Source organism: Cuculus canorus, chromosome 2 (assembly GCF_017976375.1).
Source record: "Cuculus canorus isolate bCucCan1 chromosome 2, bCucCan1.pri, whole genome shotgun sequence".
Taxonomy (NCBI): domain Eukaryota; kingdom Metazoa; phylum Chordata; class Aves; order Cuculiformes; family Cuculidae; genus Cuculus; species Cuculus canorus.
The window spans coordinates 135,542,368-135,560,199 of record NC_071402.1 but is presented as its reverse complement, the minus strand read 5'-3'; the positions used below and the strand labels follow the sequence as shown (position 1 = coordinate 135,560,199).

The window sequence follows — 17,832 nt, the reverse complement described above, 5'->3', positions numbered from 1 at the left end:
TAGAGAGTAAGAGTTGGAGGATTAGTACAGCTAAACAGAGATTTCGTTCTGGTAATTTAAGATGCGGTTCTGTGCTGGCAAAAAAATAGCATTGTTCATAGAAGCACAGCAGAGAATTTAAACCTCTGGACATTCATCTTCTAGGAATAAAGTATTTAATTCAACATTTGCATTAAGAGTGATGTTATATATGGTGCTAGGATGTGACTTAAGCTGTTGAGTCCTGCCAGGGAACAAGAAACCCTTCGCTAGCTACACGTTCAGGCATGCTGACACTCACTAGGTCCTTCCCAAAGCAGGGAGAAGGCAAACTCTGACTCTGTTCCTTCAGCCAGCAAAATGTGAGAACAGGAGCAGTTTGCTTTAAATATTTGCTGTAAAGGACCACCACTCCGGATGAAGGCTGACGTAGGTGAGGCACTGTGATGATAAGAGTGTCCTGGAGTCTGTGCTCCTGCTGAGGTGGACATTGGCGTTTTTGCTCAGAGAGTAATCTGAAGTCACTCTCAGGCTCTGTGAAGACCAATAGTTTTGATTCATACAGATGAATCTGAATGACTTTAATATTCCCAAGTCTCCAAAATCCTAATCACTCTATTAATGTATATATAGCAAAATGTCACCACCCACAGCTGCCTGCAAGAGAGCTGTTTAACATCACATAAGGACAAAGCTTCATAAGGAATTACTATGAATCTGAAGTGCTTACTGAGTGTACAGCACAACTACACAGCATGCCAAGAATGGATATTTCAGATGCTTTCGGCTTTTATTTTTAATCTAAGATGCCAGCCAATGTATGAGGATTGATGCTATAAATCCTTACTCATGCAAGTAGTTATACTGACTTTGGTATGACTAACTTCTTGCCGGAAAGGAGAGGAGAGGAGAGGAGAGGAGAGGAGAGGAGAGGAGAGGAGAGGAGAGGAGAGGAGAGGAGAGGAGAGGAGAGGAGAGGAGAGGAGAGGAGAGGAGAGGAGAGGAGAGGAGAGGAGAGGGAGGCAGCACCTCCTGTAGCCTACAGCCAGGCACAATGACAATAACACAGAAATCTTGGATGTGCACACCAGCTCTGCCTGCCTGCAGCCATCTCTCCAATATCACTGGTGTAGTCATTAGTGTCTGTAGCCACTGCGCATCTCTGGCCATTGCCTCTGCCCCTAAGTATTCAGTGTGTTTGCACTTCACAGCAGTTCATCCATTCAGATTAATTTCAGATTAATCTCCCCTGCCCCCTGCATCGATCCCAAGCCTTTGATCACTCTCTCATGAGCTGCTGTGATGGTGATGAGCTTCTGATGAGCTCTCACACTGCTGTCACTCGAGCTGGAGACTGACTGGCCACTGGGGCAACCATACGTCTGGAGATGATAACATGGTTAACTGAAGAGGGAAGAACAATATCACTGAGTCTTACAAAACCTACTGTGAGGAGCTTATAGTTTTCTTTTCAGAAAGGAGTGACACTTAAATTGTATGTCTGATCAGGGAGAGAACAGGCTCATCCGTACCAGTTCAGCTCATGATTAGAAGTGCCATTAGTCAGGTTTAAAAGGCTCCATGGAGTAGTGAGAGCATGAGGTCAAAGCAGCTGTGTTTTATTACCCACTGAACTGCTGCCCTGTACAAAAATCCAGCCACAAATGGATAACGGATAGTACAAGCCACTGCATTTGAGTAAAACAACGTGTTAATCTAGATTTCTGCCATGATTCCAGGGATCTCAGATGATTATAATTCAGTGCCAATTAAAACTGTTAAGGCATGGATTTTAAATGTGAAAGCAGCATTACTGAAAATCACATGCATACTCATAATGTATTAATGACCAAGGAGGCTCCTGGGGACTGGGAGGGTCAGGGCAATGCCTGTCATACTTTCTACTGTGATAGCAGATGGAAAAAAGTAAAGTCTAAAGAAATGAAGAGCTTAAGTTTATTTATTCTACTCTTCAGAATTTAAAAGGTTTTTTTGTTCTCTATTAGCCATTCATGCCTCTTTGGCACACAAAATATATGGCTGGACTTCCAAACAGACTTTCCATTTCGTTGGCCAGCCTTGCAGTCTAAAAGAAATCTTGTGCCTGGAGATATGGTCTGGTGAGCAGACTATTGAGGAGATCTTGTATCATCTGTACAACATTGTTGTTGGACAAACTGCAATGCTGCTGGACACAGATTTCATATGGAAATGCACAAGAAGAACAAGAACGCACAAATCATTTTAAAAGTCCAAGACAAACCCATTGTGTTTTTCCAAATGAATGCATGCATCAGTACAGCTTCTTATTACTATTTTCATATTTCTTTCTATAGATGGGCTCATGGTACTAAAGTGAGGTTGGTGAGGTAGTAGGTGATGAATGCACTATAAAACAGTCAGGTGGTAGTGAGTTTAGAATTATTTGTCCTGGCTAAACTTCATGTGTCTCAGACTTGAAGTTAAATATTCCAGTAGGAAAAAGTAAATCCTAGAGTATCCAGGTTCCTGTGGTACTAAAATTAATCTTCTTGCCATACACAGAATTTTTCTCATGAGAAATAATTTGAACTCCATGGCAGCAGATATATACAGCAGCTTGAAAACACTCTCCTGCCATGACTGAAGATCAGACTGTGGCTTTGGTCTGCGTCCTCCTGCATGCAGAAAAAGACTCGAGGTTATTAGCTTAGTTCTCTTGGTCAGCCAGACCTGCACTTCCTTTGGAGGAGGTAATGCTATCTTGGAATCAGTCTGTTGCTGCTCCTCTATAGGTTTTGTGCCTTATATATCTGCACCTTGTGTAACTGCAGGAATAAATGGGATCTGGAGGAAAGGGATCATAAACCTTTCTTTCATCCTCTCTTCTGGCATGGCCCAGCGCAGCTATTTTAGTACATAAATTTGGTTGATATTTATTGGTAATATGATGATGGGAGTAGCACCAAACTTTCTTGAGTCTATACGACCAGAAGTGTCATCTGTGTCTCTCTGCCCACCTCAACAGGAAATTCTATAAAAAAACCCCTTCCCTTATTGTCCAGTAAATAACATTTCCTGTAAGAAAATAACAAGACAGTTTCTCAACATCCTGGCCATTGGCCATGTTAGATATTCTGCAAGTCTGTGAAGATATAATTTAAAAAATTGGTGTCATGATGAAAAGTAACCAAGCACCAACAAAAATCACATTCAACACTGTCTGAGAAACCTAAATCCCTACAGCTGCTTATTCTCAGTGCCTGATGCTAATTAACACTTCTGATGAGCCCCTCCATCCAGGAGTCATTAATCCTACATGCAGTTTGGAGCTACTCGGAGGTAATTAAGCCATACATGCAATTACTTATTGGAACAATGCAGTACAAAATGGGAAGCCACATATCACTATCAGATTAATTTTTATCTCATTTTGGGCACTATTCCTTCCAGATATGTCCCTTCAGCGATGTCTCACTGACACTTCTAGTATCAAAAGTGGATATCCAGATCAGAGGCTTTCACAAGCAAAAGGTCATTTTTCTGTGGGCTGCCAGAACTGTCCAAAACGCTTTCAGAGGCACCTTAGGGTTCGGTGACTATTGCTGCTCTTCAGGATTTGGATCTAGACTGTGCATCTTTCCTCCATAGAAGGAATGACTTGCTGCTATTCTCACTTCCTGACAGCAGCTCAGTCAGTCCACAAAGTGCAGCATGTCTCTGAAGCTGGATGTCCAAATATCGTATATGAATATGATGTATTTTCTTAATACAAATATATTTAATCTGAATTCTAAATTAAATGGATTTAAACACTTAACAAACTAATTTTTGTTCTTCAAATGTGGCTTTTAGTTTTCTGCCTTGCATACTATAGGTTAGTTCATATGACCAGTAAACTCATTCAATATCTTCCAATCTAATTTTGTATTAAATGATACATATGGTCTGCTATATTGTTGGCAAGTAGATGCTACAAATGTATTCATTATCGGGTAACTCGAAAATTGTGTTACTGGAGTTGTAAAGGTGGATATACTTTTCTGATAATGTGGCATTACCAAAAGTACTTTGGAATTAGAGCTATCTGAGCAAACATATCTAAGAAACAAACAGCTTTTAAGATACTTTATATTTTCAGTGCAGTTTCTTGCTGCCTTTCCTCATTTTTGGCATTGCTACAGCCTTTAATCTAGGCACATGTCCATATGTTCTTATTAGAGTTCAAGAATTATGGAGTAATCAACCTTTTACCCTAAAGCTATAAAACATTAAACAAATATGTTTTGCAAAACCTAATCTAAAAAAAATGGAAGGTGATGCCAGGAAGAATGAAGAAGGCAATGTTCAAGACCAGAATTCTGGGGTAACATTGTTTGGAGGCAAATGAGGACACACTGGAGCTCTGCCTGTAGGTAACTTTGCAGTCGTTGCTATGGGGTTTAAAAAAACTGCCTGACTGGTCTCCTCTTTCTCCAAGCCAGATTCTCCCTACCAGGATCTTTCCATGTTTCCAGGGCATAGAGGACTGTGCCAGAAAACGATAAGAGCAAGGGAGAAGAAGAAAGGTAGTAGAAGCCTGAAGACGCTGGGGACAGAAACAGGATAGGAAAAAAGAGTTGTAAATCTCTCCAACTTTATTTAATTGAACACATGAAAGCATGAACTTCTGTAGTGTGATCTTTACAGTTACCATTTCATTTTAGGTTTTGGTGTCATCAACGGCTCACATTTTGCCATTCTCTTTTATTCTACTAGGAAAGTATATTACAGAATTACAGTGGGAGGCCTCTAGTCTTTTCTACTGTTGCATTTCTCTGAACATTTATGCAGTGAGTCAGTCTCAAGAAAATGTATAGCAATGTCGACAAGTGGTGGCAGAATTTAATACTCTCTGCCATCTCAAAAGTCAGCAAACCAGCCATGAGTACCTTATCAATAAGATAACTTGCTTCAAGCTGCTATAAAAATATGTGTGGTCACATCACTACAGGGAATTTGCTCTTTTCTAATAAGTACAGGCATAAATAGGAGCACAAATACCTCATTGGGGTGACATACCCAGTATTAGCATCACAAAGCCTGCTCTGTATCTAATTCATCTGCTCTGGATTCAAAATTAACATTTTAAAAGACTTCCTAGATTTTCTAAGACACGTTGTATTTTATTTTGCTACAGTTGAATGCTCCTGATATATTGAAATAGCATTTTTGTGCTAATCTTTGGAAAATGGCTTACTGTAGGAATTTAAATGTTTCTTGACATATTTTAACCAGCCACGTTTTTGTAAAAAAATAATATGTAGTGAAGTGGATCGAAAACCAGCTGAAGGTATCTAAAATATTTATCCAGCTGTAAGAGAATGGGAGACACATCTTTGCCTTAAAGCTTTTTGCTTCTCAATTACTACAAGACAAACACTGACCTTAAAAAGGCCATCACAAATCCTCAAAGTAGTGAAAGTAATCACACTCCTCTGCACTCCTCTGCTCTGACAGTGCTACAGGGATGGCAGCCCACAGGTCTCCAGTACAGACCTTCGAATATCCCTACTACCTCTTATGGACCACTGTGATCCTTCCCGCTGTTCTGTGCAGGAAGGGGAGTAGAGCATTTTTCTCCTTTACCTAGACGTCTGTCTCAAGATTGCAGATCATAGGGGCGGATTCTCATGCCTGTACTCCATTTGATGCAATTTGCTTCGCAATGCTAACACTCTTTGTTCAACTGCTCAGAGATACTCTAGTCACTCTCTGTACAAAGTTTTTAAAAATGCTGCTTCTATATAGAAAATAAAAAGTGACTTTGTGTGGTTTCAGAGTTTGCAGCAAGACGTGCTTCCTTTCTGCATTAATGAAGAACAGAGAGACTGCTTCTAAAGTTCTGTTCGTTTGCTGTATTTCACATACTTACCTCACCGTTGAAGAAGCAGAATATAGTTGCCACAAGCAAGCCCTAAGAGAAATGAAAACAGTTTAGAGATCAGAATATATAAATTGTTCTCATGCCGTTTCCAAATTTAGACTTGATGGATACAAGATAAAAACATTGGACCACTTCTTTTGCATTGCAGACACTTCATTTACCCTCCCCCTCTTTCACAGTAACCATATACTGCTTTTGTCTTTTCAATATGTTTTACCATTTTCTTCTATATCACTAGCATTTATAGATTATCTGATTTGGCTGTGAAGTTATTTTTGCACAAAAGCCTTAGAAAAGGAAAATTAAATTGTATATAAGGTACAAAGATATGTTGCTTACAGTGGAGTACCGCAGTGCCACTGACATTGCTGAAGTGATGCCAAAGGAATTGCTCTACACGCTACCACTCATTTGGCAGAGTGCAGCCACCCAGTTGAAAGTGTCAGACAAGGAGAATTCAGCTGCCACGGGAAGGAAGGCTTTAAATTAAACTGAAGACAAATGAACTTGTATGTGGGGTATCACAATGGATGGAGAGGATGTGAAAAGAGGTATAAGGTGGTCAGAAAAAGGAAAAAAAAAACACCACAACAGGTGAGTTAGAAGGTAGGGGGCAGGAAAAAAAAAGAACACAGATTGCAGATAATAGCTTCACCCTAAATGGCTTAAAATTAATTTCATTATTACCGGTTGTTCAGATAATATTTCACTACTGCTACAAGATTGAACAGGGTCAAGGCAGGAACATGAGGCAAGAAAGGTTGACGTTAATATGAAAGAAAATTCTTGTGCACAGAGCCTGCCATTTAGAATCATGTACTTACACTAGTCCACATCCCAACCACACTCACTCTTATTAAAACACCATTATAATTCATCACTGGGAGCCAAATGCGTTAATCTTAAGTTGCTTAAAGCAATTATTATAAACTAAATGTGTGGCAGTTTGTGAAACTGAGTGGACAACAGCAATACAATAGCTTCTGTTCGCAAGGGCTGCTTTGAAAAGCTTTACAGCTCTATCTTTTGTATGAACGCTCATTTAACATATTACCAGTTTAATTGTAGCTAATGCTTTGTAAATGTGTTGGACTCTTAAGTGTTTATTTTGGACCACAGACGTAAGATAAGCAATTACTGTTTAAACAAAATGCTTATATATTAGAGATACACAGACTGACTTGAAGAGGTGCTGACCACCTAAATTTTGGCAATTATTATACTTCAATAAATTTTCTCTAGAGCGGATTTTGCATTTCAAATTGAACATAACAAAGCATGAGTGAGGAGGAGGAAGGGTAGACAGTGAGAAAAAGGAAATCTCTTTTCATGAGAAAACAATGAGTGTTCTCCAAAAAAAAAAACCAAACAACCCAAATCTCAGTATACAATATGCCATGCACAATAGTTTGTCTGTAAGCTCTGGTTTGAGAAACATCACAAAACCAACCAAAACCTATGTCAGACCACAGATTCCTAAATAAAAAAATTATGCAAGGGAACCAATATCTTCACTTCCCAGTGGCCTATACAGATTTTCTCCTGCTCTGTGTGCACTATATTAATTTGCACAGTCTTGCAAAACATCTGTTGTTGAACTGCATGATACATAGTTGCAGCAGGAGTCTTGCTATTGTGGTAAAGTGTGCTTTTAAGTAACAGTAGTCAGCCACGATGGTAAATGAGATGGATCTTGATCTCCTCTGGGAGTAGAATTGCTCAACGGACAGTCAACATGAGGCATGGCAGATATGAAAAGCAGCAGGAGAATAAAGAAAGAACCAGAGAACATTTTCTAAGTCTGTTCTTCAGTCAGAGTGTTTAGGAGAAATTTGTGAACTGCAAATCTGCCTAAAGGCAGAAATTGAACCTGAACTACTGAAGTGAAGCTATTTTCCAGTTCAGTTCCTGTATGGTATTTGAATTCCTTCGCTACATCCAGCAATTGCTCTATTTTTCTTCTGTTGGAGAGTGTAGTTCACTTAACCAGTGTTGTATCCAGACAACTTCTGATAGAAAAGCTAAAGAGAAAGCTGTGGTGGTGTCTTGTATCCCTTTCAGTTGCTCTTCTGATCTGGAGTGAGATGACTCCTTGCCATTTTGAGACCATGCATGTTGCATCTCTTCTGGCTGAAGAAATTATTTTCTGTCCTGTATATTATGTCCTGTATTATTATGTCCTGTATATGTCTCATTGCTTCTCTTCCACCAGCAACAGCCCTTTGCTGTTTTAGAAACCATCTATATTTCTTACATTTCTATTTCTATTTCTTCATTTTCATACAAAAAGTGCTGCCCATAGTTCAGAGCACTACTGTTATCTTCAGCTGTAATGCTATAGAGATATCAGTAGCAGACACCAGCTTTGTCTCTTTGGAGTCAGGAGGGCTTGAAATGGTGATAATTCCACAGTGGATCTGTTAAAACATGTGACAGACTGGTTGTAGGTCAATCATTTCATGTGAGACCGACCGGCTATTTCACATTTCTCATTCCTCTTTGCCATATGTCCTCCATATTCTCTCTAACTGCTGCTGGGTTTTGATAAGTGTGCATTGAGGATGCAATTTCTATGTCAATTATATCTCTTTGCCACTGTGTGGAGTTGTTAAACTGACTTGTGATATGCTGCCTGCTGCCAGCAGGGTCATATTGGCTGTGGTACTGAAGGCAGAGACGAAGAACAATTTTGGGATTGAGGCCTTTTGTGTAACCGGGTAGTGTATAAGTCTCCTTCCCTGGCGCATCCCGCTGCTGCAAAAAAATTCTTTAGTAGCCAACAGCTCAATATCCAGCTGAAGATCAGTGATGAGTGGCATCCTTTAGGGGTCTGTTCTGTGACCGGTGTTGTTTAATATCTTCATCAACGACATCAATGATGGGATCAAGTGCACCCTCAGCAAGTTTTCAGATGACACCAAGCTGAGTGGTGAGGTTGACACCCCCGAGGGACAGGGTGCCGTCCAGAGGGACCTTGACAAACTTGTTCTGTTGTTACAGAACAAGGGGTAATGGTTTTAAACTAGAGGAGAAGTTTAGACTAGATATTAGGAAGAAATTTTTTTCACTGAGGGTGATGAAACACTGGAACAGGTTGTCCAGAGACGTAGTAGATGGAAACATTTCATGGTCAGGTTGGATGAGGCTCTGAACAACCTGATCTAGTTGAAGATGTCCCTGGTCACTGCAAGAGGGTTAGACTAGATGACCTCCATTGTCCCTTCTAATCCAAACCATTCTATGATTCTATCATTTTATGCCTTCTTCTGACATTCTTATTTCTAGAACTGTGTGAAGACTAGAAGAGTGTGTCTTTCAGCTGAATCATGCCCTAGGGATTATCCAGAGTCAGCAGCTCTCAGACCTTCATTGATGCCGTAGTGAATTTTTCCCTCTGTTTAAGTGCCTATACTGGTCCAAGGACATTTTTTGCTTGACAGGGATTTAATTTTTATCTCATTCTCCTAGAAGACATGCGTATCTTGAAGAGAAGTTCCATTAATTTGCTCAAGTTGAAAGAAAAGGAAAAAAAAAGCCTATGCAGATTCTGCAAATTTACATGGGTTTCTGATATCCTAGTTGTTTTCTCATAGTTTATGTCTCCATAAAATCAAGAAAACATATAAAGATATGCTTATTCCTGTTACTCCTGAGCACGCTTTAGTTTCTGCACTAATTACATACTATGTTGCATGATATATTCATTATTGATGTTAAAAGATGATGGCACATGTAATTATGCAGATGACCATAACGTAAAAAATCAGTTTATGATTGTCTGTGTACGCTGTGGTCCACGTCCGTTCACTTCTCACTTCTGAATCCAAATGGGCAGAAAATAAAAAACATGGCCAAGGCTCTTCGTAGAATACTTCCCATCTCCCTCATTTCACTAAAGATAGGGAGCTTTGAGAAAAACAATACTGTGTTCTTTATCATCTTAATTCACAGCACATTCGTACAGCATCTCTGAGGTAAATGACTACATTACAAAGCATTCATTTATATTCACTTAAAAAAATTAAGCAAAGCAAAGAATGTGTCTGCAGTTTCTGGTGCTACTGAGGTGGGGAGATTGTCATGAGAGAGCTGAAGACAGCAGCCCACCTGCTGTAAAATGAGGCCGACAACCCATCAGCCAAACCTTATATTTTACTTCTTCTCCCACTTTCTGATGGAGGTTTCATTACTACCATTTTGCATGTGAATTTTTCAGACAGAAATGGCACTTTGTAATATCCAGCTTTCAAAAAAACACGTCCCTCAACTTTTATTGGCTCAAAATATTGGAAAGTTTTGAAATTACTAATAATGCAAAAAAAAAAAAAAGGAATAGGAAACGGTGTGTGTGTTCCCCCCCCCCGATGTTGTTAAAAGCAGTCTTATGACCTTAACTTTTGCATAGAAGGAAAAAAAGTTTCTGGTTTGGCACCACTGAGGACATTTATTTCCCTTTAAATGGAGAAAGACATTGAATGAATACCTTCTAAAATGCACTGAAATATCTCACTATTTTAATGAGGCTTCTTTAAAATGGGTTAATTTTGTTCTGTGTAAAGCTGCATAGAGAGTTAGATTCACAAGCTGGAGGCAGGATGGCTATATGTGACACAAAATTATTCCTAAAAGATAAAGAAGAGCCTTCACACAAATGTGGCCCCTGTGAGCTGGATCCTTCTGCCTGGCAGGGCGGGTGCTGCTGTCCTGAGGCTGCTGCTTGTAAGCTGCAGCCTGACACAGAAATAATCTTACTTGAGGAGCAAGAAAACTTTGATTATGCTCCATTTCATAGAAGAACTCTTTTTATTTATCAATAAAACTCAAGGCCTTTATGCTAAATAGCATTTTAATTTCTCATTAGAGGCAGACCTACACATTTAGGTCAATAGTCAGCAAAGTATTAAGAAGAGTAACTAGCATATTGCTGTTGATTTTGGGGCTATTTCTCCACTGCACCAAGCAGATCTCCATAGCGAAATCTCTGACAGTGCCATGTTAGGTAATGTGATAGTTTCTACAAGCCCAGCTACAAGATACTGGAGAGAGAATTTGTTGAGAGGGGACAGCCGGTGAAGGGAGCTTGCAAGCAAGAATGTGTTCCCTACTGGGCTTGCTTGAGAGCATCTGGTGGGGTTGTCTATATATGTCTATATATGTCTATATATGTCTATATATGGGACTGACTGGTGTATCATGGGGTCATTGCATTTTTCTACTGTTCCTTTTTTTTTTTTTTGTGAGGCCTCTGCTATGGACTAATGACAGAGATCAGAAGCCGGGATAATGGGATGTGCTTGCTCTTAGCAGATACTCTGATAGGAGCTCAGCACCCTAATCTCTTTGCAGCTTGGGACCCCTCAAAAGATGCTCAGTGATTCCTAGGATGGGGAAGTAGAAGTGGCAGCCCCAGGGCCAGTGAAGGTGCAGGCAACCTCCGTGGTTTGTGAGGCATGACACATCCCTGCTGCCCTCTCTGCTGCAGAGACCTGAGTGCAGTTACAGGCAGGAATGAAGGCTGCTTCTGCTTCACTCCTTTGAAGAAGGCAATGTCTTTCCTCAGGTGTACCATTTCATCCTCACTGGGCAGCACTATGGGACTTCTCAGGTTTTTAAGTGACTGATTTGTTTTCATGCCAGAAGTGTGCAAGGAGTCAGCACATGCTGTACTGTGATGTTTTGCACCCTCAGAAGACTGAATATTCCATATGCAGCATCATCTAACAAGCTTTTGAAAATCAGGTCATCTAGAAAAATGTGCAACTCACTGACTCTTCTGGAGTGCAAATGTTTGCTTTGTGGTGCCTACTTCAGGAGCTCTGTTGAATGAGGTAACTGCGCGTTCAGCAATGCATCTACAGCACACCATTCAGTGAAAAATTATTCCATGTAAGGGGTGAAACACCATTCTTTTGCCTGGTGCAATCTTCATTTTAGCAGTCTAGAAACTGAAGAGATGATATTGTTGATGGTGAGGGGGAATATAAATCTATTTTTACAGGATCCATGGGAGGCTGGCTGGCTGGGCTGGAAAAGTACATGCATTCCTATTTGCAGCACAAAAGCCAGTCTTCAATTGTTTTATCATTTCTACTTCTACTCTCAGATCTGTTGAGAAGAATCTGGTCTATGTGATGAAATAGACACAAGCTGACACATGGGAAGTAGACATATAGTGATAGTTAATTGCCTATCTAGTCATATTTGAAAAAATCTTCTACTTAAAATTGTGAGCATTGATGGCAGCACTGCAAAAAGAGCAGGAAAACTAAAAATCAGACCGGCTTCTGTAATTCATAAGTGATTTCAGCAGTGGAAACCTAGCACGTAACATTTCAACATGTTTTTTTCAATTGGGAAAACTGTTCTCTGAAAAAAGTACCATTGGACAGTTTCTTGTGGGAACAAATACTTTCTCTTTCATTGTCTTCAGTCCTCTGATTTTTACAATAGATTGCAGTGCTTGTTTGCACCATTTCTGTGTACATGGACAAAACAACTAATACATCAAATTTTTGTGTTCACTTAGAGCAGCGATGTGCTGTTGAACAACTGTCTCTCTTTCTGTTCTAGAAAAGGCATAAAAAAAATGAATCATTTAACCAATGCAGAGAATGTATTATATTGTCCACCAAAAAAAAAATCATAATTGCATCCACAATGCCTGTTTGTATATGATTGACATGCCATAGAATGCAAAAACTAATAGACTACTGCTAGTTTGTGGAGAGGGAGGCTGTGCCACAGTTTATGAAAATGCAATAGCTAGTCGAGAAACACAGCCATTGCACAAGCTAATAGAGTATCTGCTAATTATATAATCAGTCCTATTAGAAAATGAGCATCAGAGGAGTGATTATATAGCTGGCTACCTTAAATATGCATACAAGAAATGTCTGGGAGAGGATTAAGAAAATTCATTTTAGAATACAATTAAAAATTCACCCTAAGTAGAAAAAGAAGCATCACAGTTGGCTGCAGTTAGCAGGACAACTGCACAGACCTCCGGAAAGGCCCGGTATTATGTGCTGGTGGGAAGTACGTTGCGGTTATATTGCAAAGGTGTCAAGAGCTCTTCTGTGAGGTCTGCATTGCTGCCCTGGCTCGGGGACAGCTCTGGGTGGGCTGTCACTGCTTTGCATGCCCAGCGACCTTCTCTGGGCACAGGGGCAGTGAGGCACAGGTATCCCCCAGCATATGCCCACACCAGTGTACCCAACACTGTCCCCACTGCTGAAATGGGACAAAATGCATTGGCAGGGGGTGATTGGGGTCAACAAGCTGTGAAGAGACATCCACTCCCAATGACTGGGACAAGGACAGAAGAAATCCATTTAACATGAAATTTGCCTCCTTGCATCCATCCCTCACCTAATCCCATCCATTGGCACAACAGTCTCACAATAATTTGGTTTTGTAACTAGTTCCCTTTTAACCACAGTTTGGTAACTTATTGTTGTATAATGATCATAATTAGGGTTGTTAATTAAGGTTATCAAAATTCTTTTTGTAATTCTCTGACAAGCTCATAGGATTTGAAACACATGCTAGGAGTAAAATGGTTACCGCAACACTGTTTCTTCCCCTAACTTGTTAAAACTATAAGCCACTTATCACTAGAAAACTTATCTGGTGATATTCCCTTGAGAATGAAGCACTGACAACAATGGTAAAAATAGAAGGAACAGATTTTCATGCCTTTTAAACAGAACTGTAATATAATATGGCATACACTGTAAAAGTAGACCTATAAATTCAGTTATTCTGTGAACACAGTAGCAAGTGTACCACCACAGTTTTGAAGGGGTGAGGGCAATAAGCATAAAACGAAACCTAAGATGACCAGTTGCATAGATTTTAGTAGCATTATTTAACACTTCATTTAAGGAAAAGAACACCACTGTTTCTGGTTTGGGGTTTTTTGCTTTTTTTTTTTTTTTTAAGCTCTTTCCATACTAAAGCATTAACATATTTCCTCCAGTTAGCTTGTGTATGAAAGCGAAACAAGAACTGGGTCACTGCACTCACCTAAGTTGTCCGCTACTCACGAATGTGTTAGAAATCTGCTTTTCCTAGTCAATATAGAACTGGGTATATTACAGTCAGTAACTGAGACAATTAAGCATTTAAAGTCACTTAGGTTTCTTTTCCTTTCTTTTTAAAAGAAAGTAAAGGATATTTACTGAATGATGCTATAGTTTCAAAGCATTTATGAAAGCAAAATGCCAGTGTTGCATTTTAATTTAAACTGTCTAATAATGGAATTTTAGCTCCCAAATAAAGCCTTATTGTGTCAGTCTTTTCTTCTGCATGTTGGCATTCTCCTCTGTACAACAATTTGCATACAGTCAATTTTAATATTAACCTCATAGTACCAGTTTCAGTAAATTTGAGCACTTAGCAGAAATAGTGCTTTAAACATAAGTCCTCTGAAATCTCCATTTTCTCTTCTTAGTTTAGAAATAGTGCCATCTGATGATTTATGCTACATTTTTTATTGTTTCTCCTATCTCATGGTTGTTCTTTCTGCAGTGATGCTACTAGTGCCATGGCAGATAATCCAATAATGTGAAAGTGGTTGGAAAAGAACTGCAGAACTACCGTCCCACTCAGTTTCAGAGCAAAACAACTGGAAACAGCATCTTTAACTGAATTAACTCAAGGGCAAGCACCTCACCTAAGCTGAAGTTGCTGCAATGTAACATACCTGGTAATGCATTAATATATGCATGATGTAATCATATATTTCTCCAGCAAGTCGGTTTTCTGGTCTCCAGGGAATAATAACAAACTGAATTCCTAGTAAGGGCACCAGGATTAAAGTGGCTCTGACAGCTTTCATATACATGTTGGACTCAGCACGGTGGGTATCTCTTAGCTTTGTCACCAGAACTCGAACAATGTTAAGCAAAAAGAAAAAATTGACCTGCAAAAGCAAAGCCATTACAGGTGAAAACATTCAAATTAAACAGGCATTCAAAATAAAGATACAGAATGCATAAATAACAGTAAAATGTAGCTTTCTGGCTTCATCATAGCTCATAATGGGCAGATCCTTGGGAGTCAGGACTTGGAAAGTACCTTGGATGTCTTCAGAAAAGAGATGTTAAACTCCTCTACATACTTCTCTTAGGATGCCTGCGTGGGTATTTTAGGCAGGCAGGGATTACTTCTAGGAGGCAGTGACTGTTTTGACAATGATGTAGGCAAATCAAGTATTTCCAGGGAACAATTAATCTCATTTTTACGTCTGAAGTTTAAAAGGGATGGGCAAACAGTCTCCTAGGAGCAACTGTGTCTCTGTTATGAGTCTGAAGGTCACCTAGGTATCTTGCTTCAGTCTGCACTGAAGATGTCTGCGGCCAGGTGACAAACATCAGCGTGTCCCTGGGCAGATGGGACCTACAGTGGCACACAATTTCTCTGAGGAACATGCCCCAGCTTACATGGGCCAATACTTCAAGCCTGCGTATGAACAAGGGGGCACGGCTGCAGTAGAGAAAAATCTAGGCCACCTCTTGCCTCCACCAGACTGCACAGACCCTGTGTTACACTACCCACAGGTAAAAGTGAACACTCCAGACACTTCAGAAAGTTTTATCCCCGACCCTTACAGTCAGTGATGCCAAGTAGCTCAGCATCTCATCTCCTCAGTTATTTCTGGAAATCTGTTTCCAGCTGTGGGCGCTCAGCATGCAGAAACCTGCTCTTGCCCCTGGCTCCACAGAGAGCTCCCTGTGGGATGTGCTGAGAGCCTGCGGAAAAACAGGGAGGGCAGGCCAGGCTGGTAATAAGCCAGCGGGTACCCTGTGGATATCCGAGATATCACAAACCTCGCTCTCCAGTGTAACCAGATCACTCTTTTCCACTCTGTTACAGTAATACCAGGCACCCACGCTTCTGAATTTCAATAAAATGTTTTTAGATTATTTCTTAAAATAAGTATGAGTTGCGTAACTTACACAGATATTTTAATAGCCCAAATTCCATAGATATATGAGAAATTTCAGAACAATGAAACGTGAATCGGTAAGCTTTAGTAAAGCATTTCATCACTTCTTCACTACAAATAGACTTTTCAACTGTTTTAAATTTGTGTTCTGCTGGAAAAAAAGAATTACAAATGACTTCTGAGGTCTCATTCAACATTAGAAATCTAAGCCTCCTTCTCCATTCTCCTCTGACTTCATCTACTCTGCTTAACCTTCACTTTTAGAATTTCTGGAAGTAACTCCGAAAAGTTGAAAAAAGACCTTACAACGGTAAAAAACCTCACTTCTTTTGAGTCAGTCTGTCACTATGAGATTTTTGTAGCAAAATATGCAGGAAATTCAGTAGATGTTGATATCTTCACGTGAAATATAACATTTGAAATGGCATAAGCTCAAGCCAGACATTATAATGCTTTGTTTTGAAAACAGTTAAAGACTGCTTTTTTCCATATAAAACAGTCTCACCTTTTTTTTTCTGTGTGGCTAAGACATACAGATTTGGAGCATGATGATAAAAATAAAGGTTTAATGGCCTCTGCTAGAAGTTAGTTGGCATTGCATCAACAGAAGCAAACAAGATCGAACTGTAAACCCACAACAGATGTGATTCTATGGGAACAGCAAAGTATGTATATGGTAGGGAGGAATGGGCTTCTTCACATTGCTGATGTGCAAGACTGCTTTTGAAGAAAAGGTAGAAAGATTTCCAGGCTTTTCAGCTATTAGAAGGAGGGATGTTTCTTTATTCAAAGGTGTTCCAAATATTCACCAACCTACCATTTGATCTCTGTGGTAATTACTGTGGGTATATGCATGCAGAAGTTTGCATGCAAGAGGCAGCCCAAAAGCAGTTCAGCAGCTTGGGTGACACACTGAGGTGAGCTTTGGGCTTGGATTGAATAAAACCCTTTCTGCACCTTTCAGGAAGGTCAGCATTACCATGCCAAACAGCACCAACGGCATATAACATGCTATATGTACACATTGTGAATCTGCGTTTTGAGTCCTATCCCCCAAAACAGACAGCCCGGTCCAGTCCTTTCCCTGAGCTAGTTTAGTTCCCTGCCCTTGAACTATACCAGTTCAGTTACCAGTAAAACTCATGCTGAATGACTAGCCTGCACTCAGCTCAATCCAGCTAAGGCATAGGTAAATGCCTCATCGATGTCACATAAATGCAGTACATCTGTCACAAATAAGCTGTGCTGGGAGAGGGTGACTGCCCTGATATTCCAAAACAGGCAGTGATCGGGTTTGCTTGAAAATCTGAGTTTTTACTGGAGGGTCTCTCTACAAAGCTTGTTTTTGAAAAGTATGGAGAACCTGTACTTTTAACATTGAGTAGGGAAAACCTCTAACTACTTATGAGTTTTGAACAAAATACTTGAAGTACACTAACTTCTTTTTTTTGTACAGGTTAGCAGCATTTCTAAACTAATTGCTGTTCATAGCAAATAATATTCTTACCAATAAAGCTGCCATTACAGGTCCATGAACAATATAGAGCAAGTGCGTGTCAACACTCATCCAGCAGCTGGAGGGGAAACACCATTTAAATGCATTATTAATTCAGATAAAATGTGTCACACAGCTAAATAATGCTAAGTTCCTTCAAAAATTGACATGCTACTCACTTGTCATTGAAGTATTTGGCTCTTGCAACAGCATGAATAGATGCTGGCACTACAGGGAATCCTGAAATAATTAAAGTTACAGGTCAGTCCTTGTATTTTTTTAGCTTGAATTTCATGTGTAAATCACATCAATAAGTCTCTTATCCATAAAATACATGTATGTGAAATCATATTCAGGGCCCTGGCATTACCTTGATGGTGAGATGCAAAAGGCAATAATGTTCAAGGCAGGCCAAAAGCAGAAGCAAAGCCCACGGGCCATGCTCTCCTGGGGTGTCGTAAAGCTGCTGCCAGGCTCCCCTGTATTGCTGTGGCTTGTGCAGGG

At 39.9% G+C, this 17,832-nt stretch overlaps 1 protein-coding gene across 5 annotated transcripts in view; it reads right to left on the bottom strand.

The window, feature by feature from the left end:
- The window catches only part of CALCR (calcitonin receptor), a 149,931-nt gene that overhangs the window by 6,705 nt on the left and 125,394 nt on the right, over nt 1-17,832 (bottom strand). For all 5 annotated transcript variants that reach the window (XM_054060436.1, XM_054060435.1, XM_054060439.1 and 2 more), the window contains 4 exons: nt 17,508-17,568; nt 17,341-17,407; nt 14,589-14,807; nt 5,873-5,914 (listed from right to left, as the gene is read on the bottom strand). In XM_054060436.1, the coding sequence (XP_053916411.1) occupies nt 5,873-5,914; nt 14,589-14,807; nt 17,341-17,407; nt 17,508-17,568 (389 nt within the window). The remainder of the gene's footprint in view (nt 1-5,872; nt 5,915-14,588; nt 14,808-17,340; nt 17,408-17,507; nt 17,569-17,832) is intronic.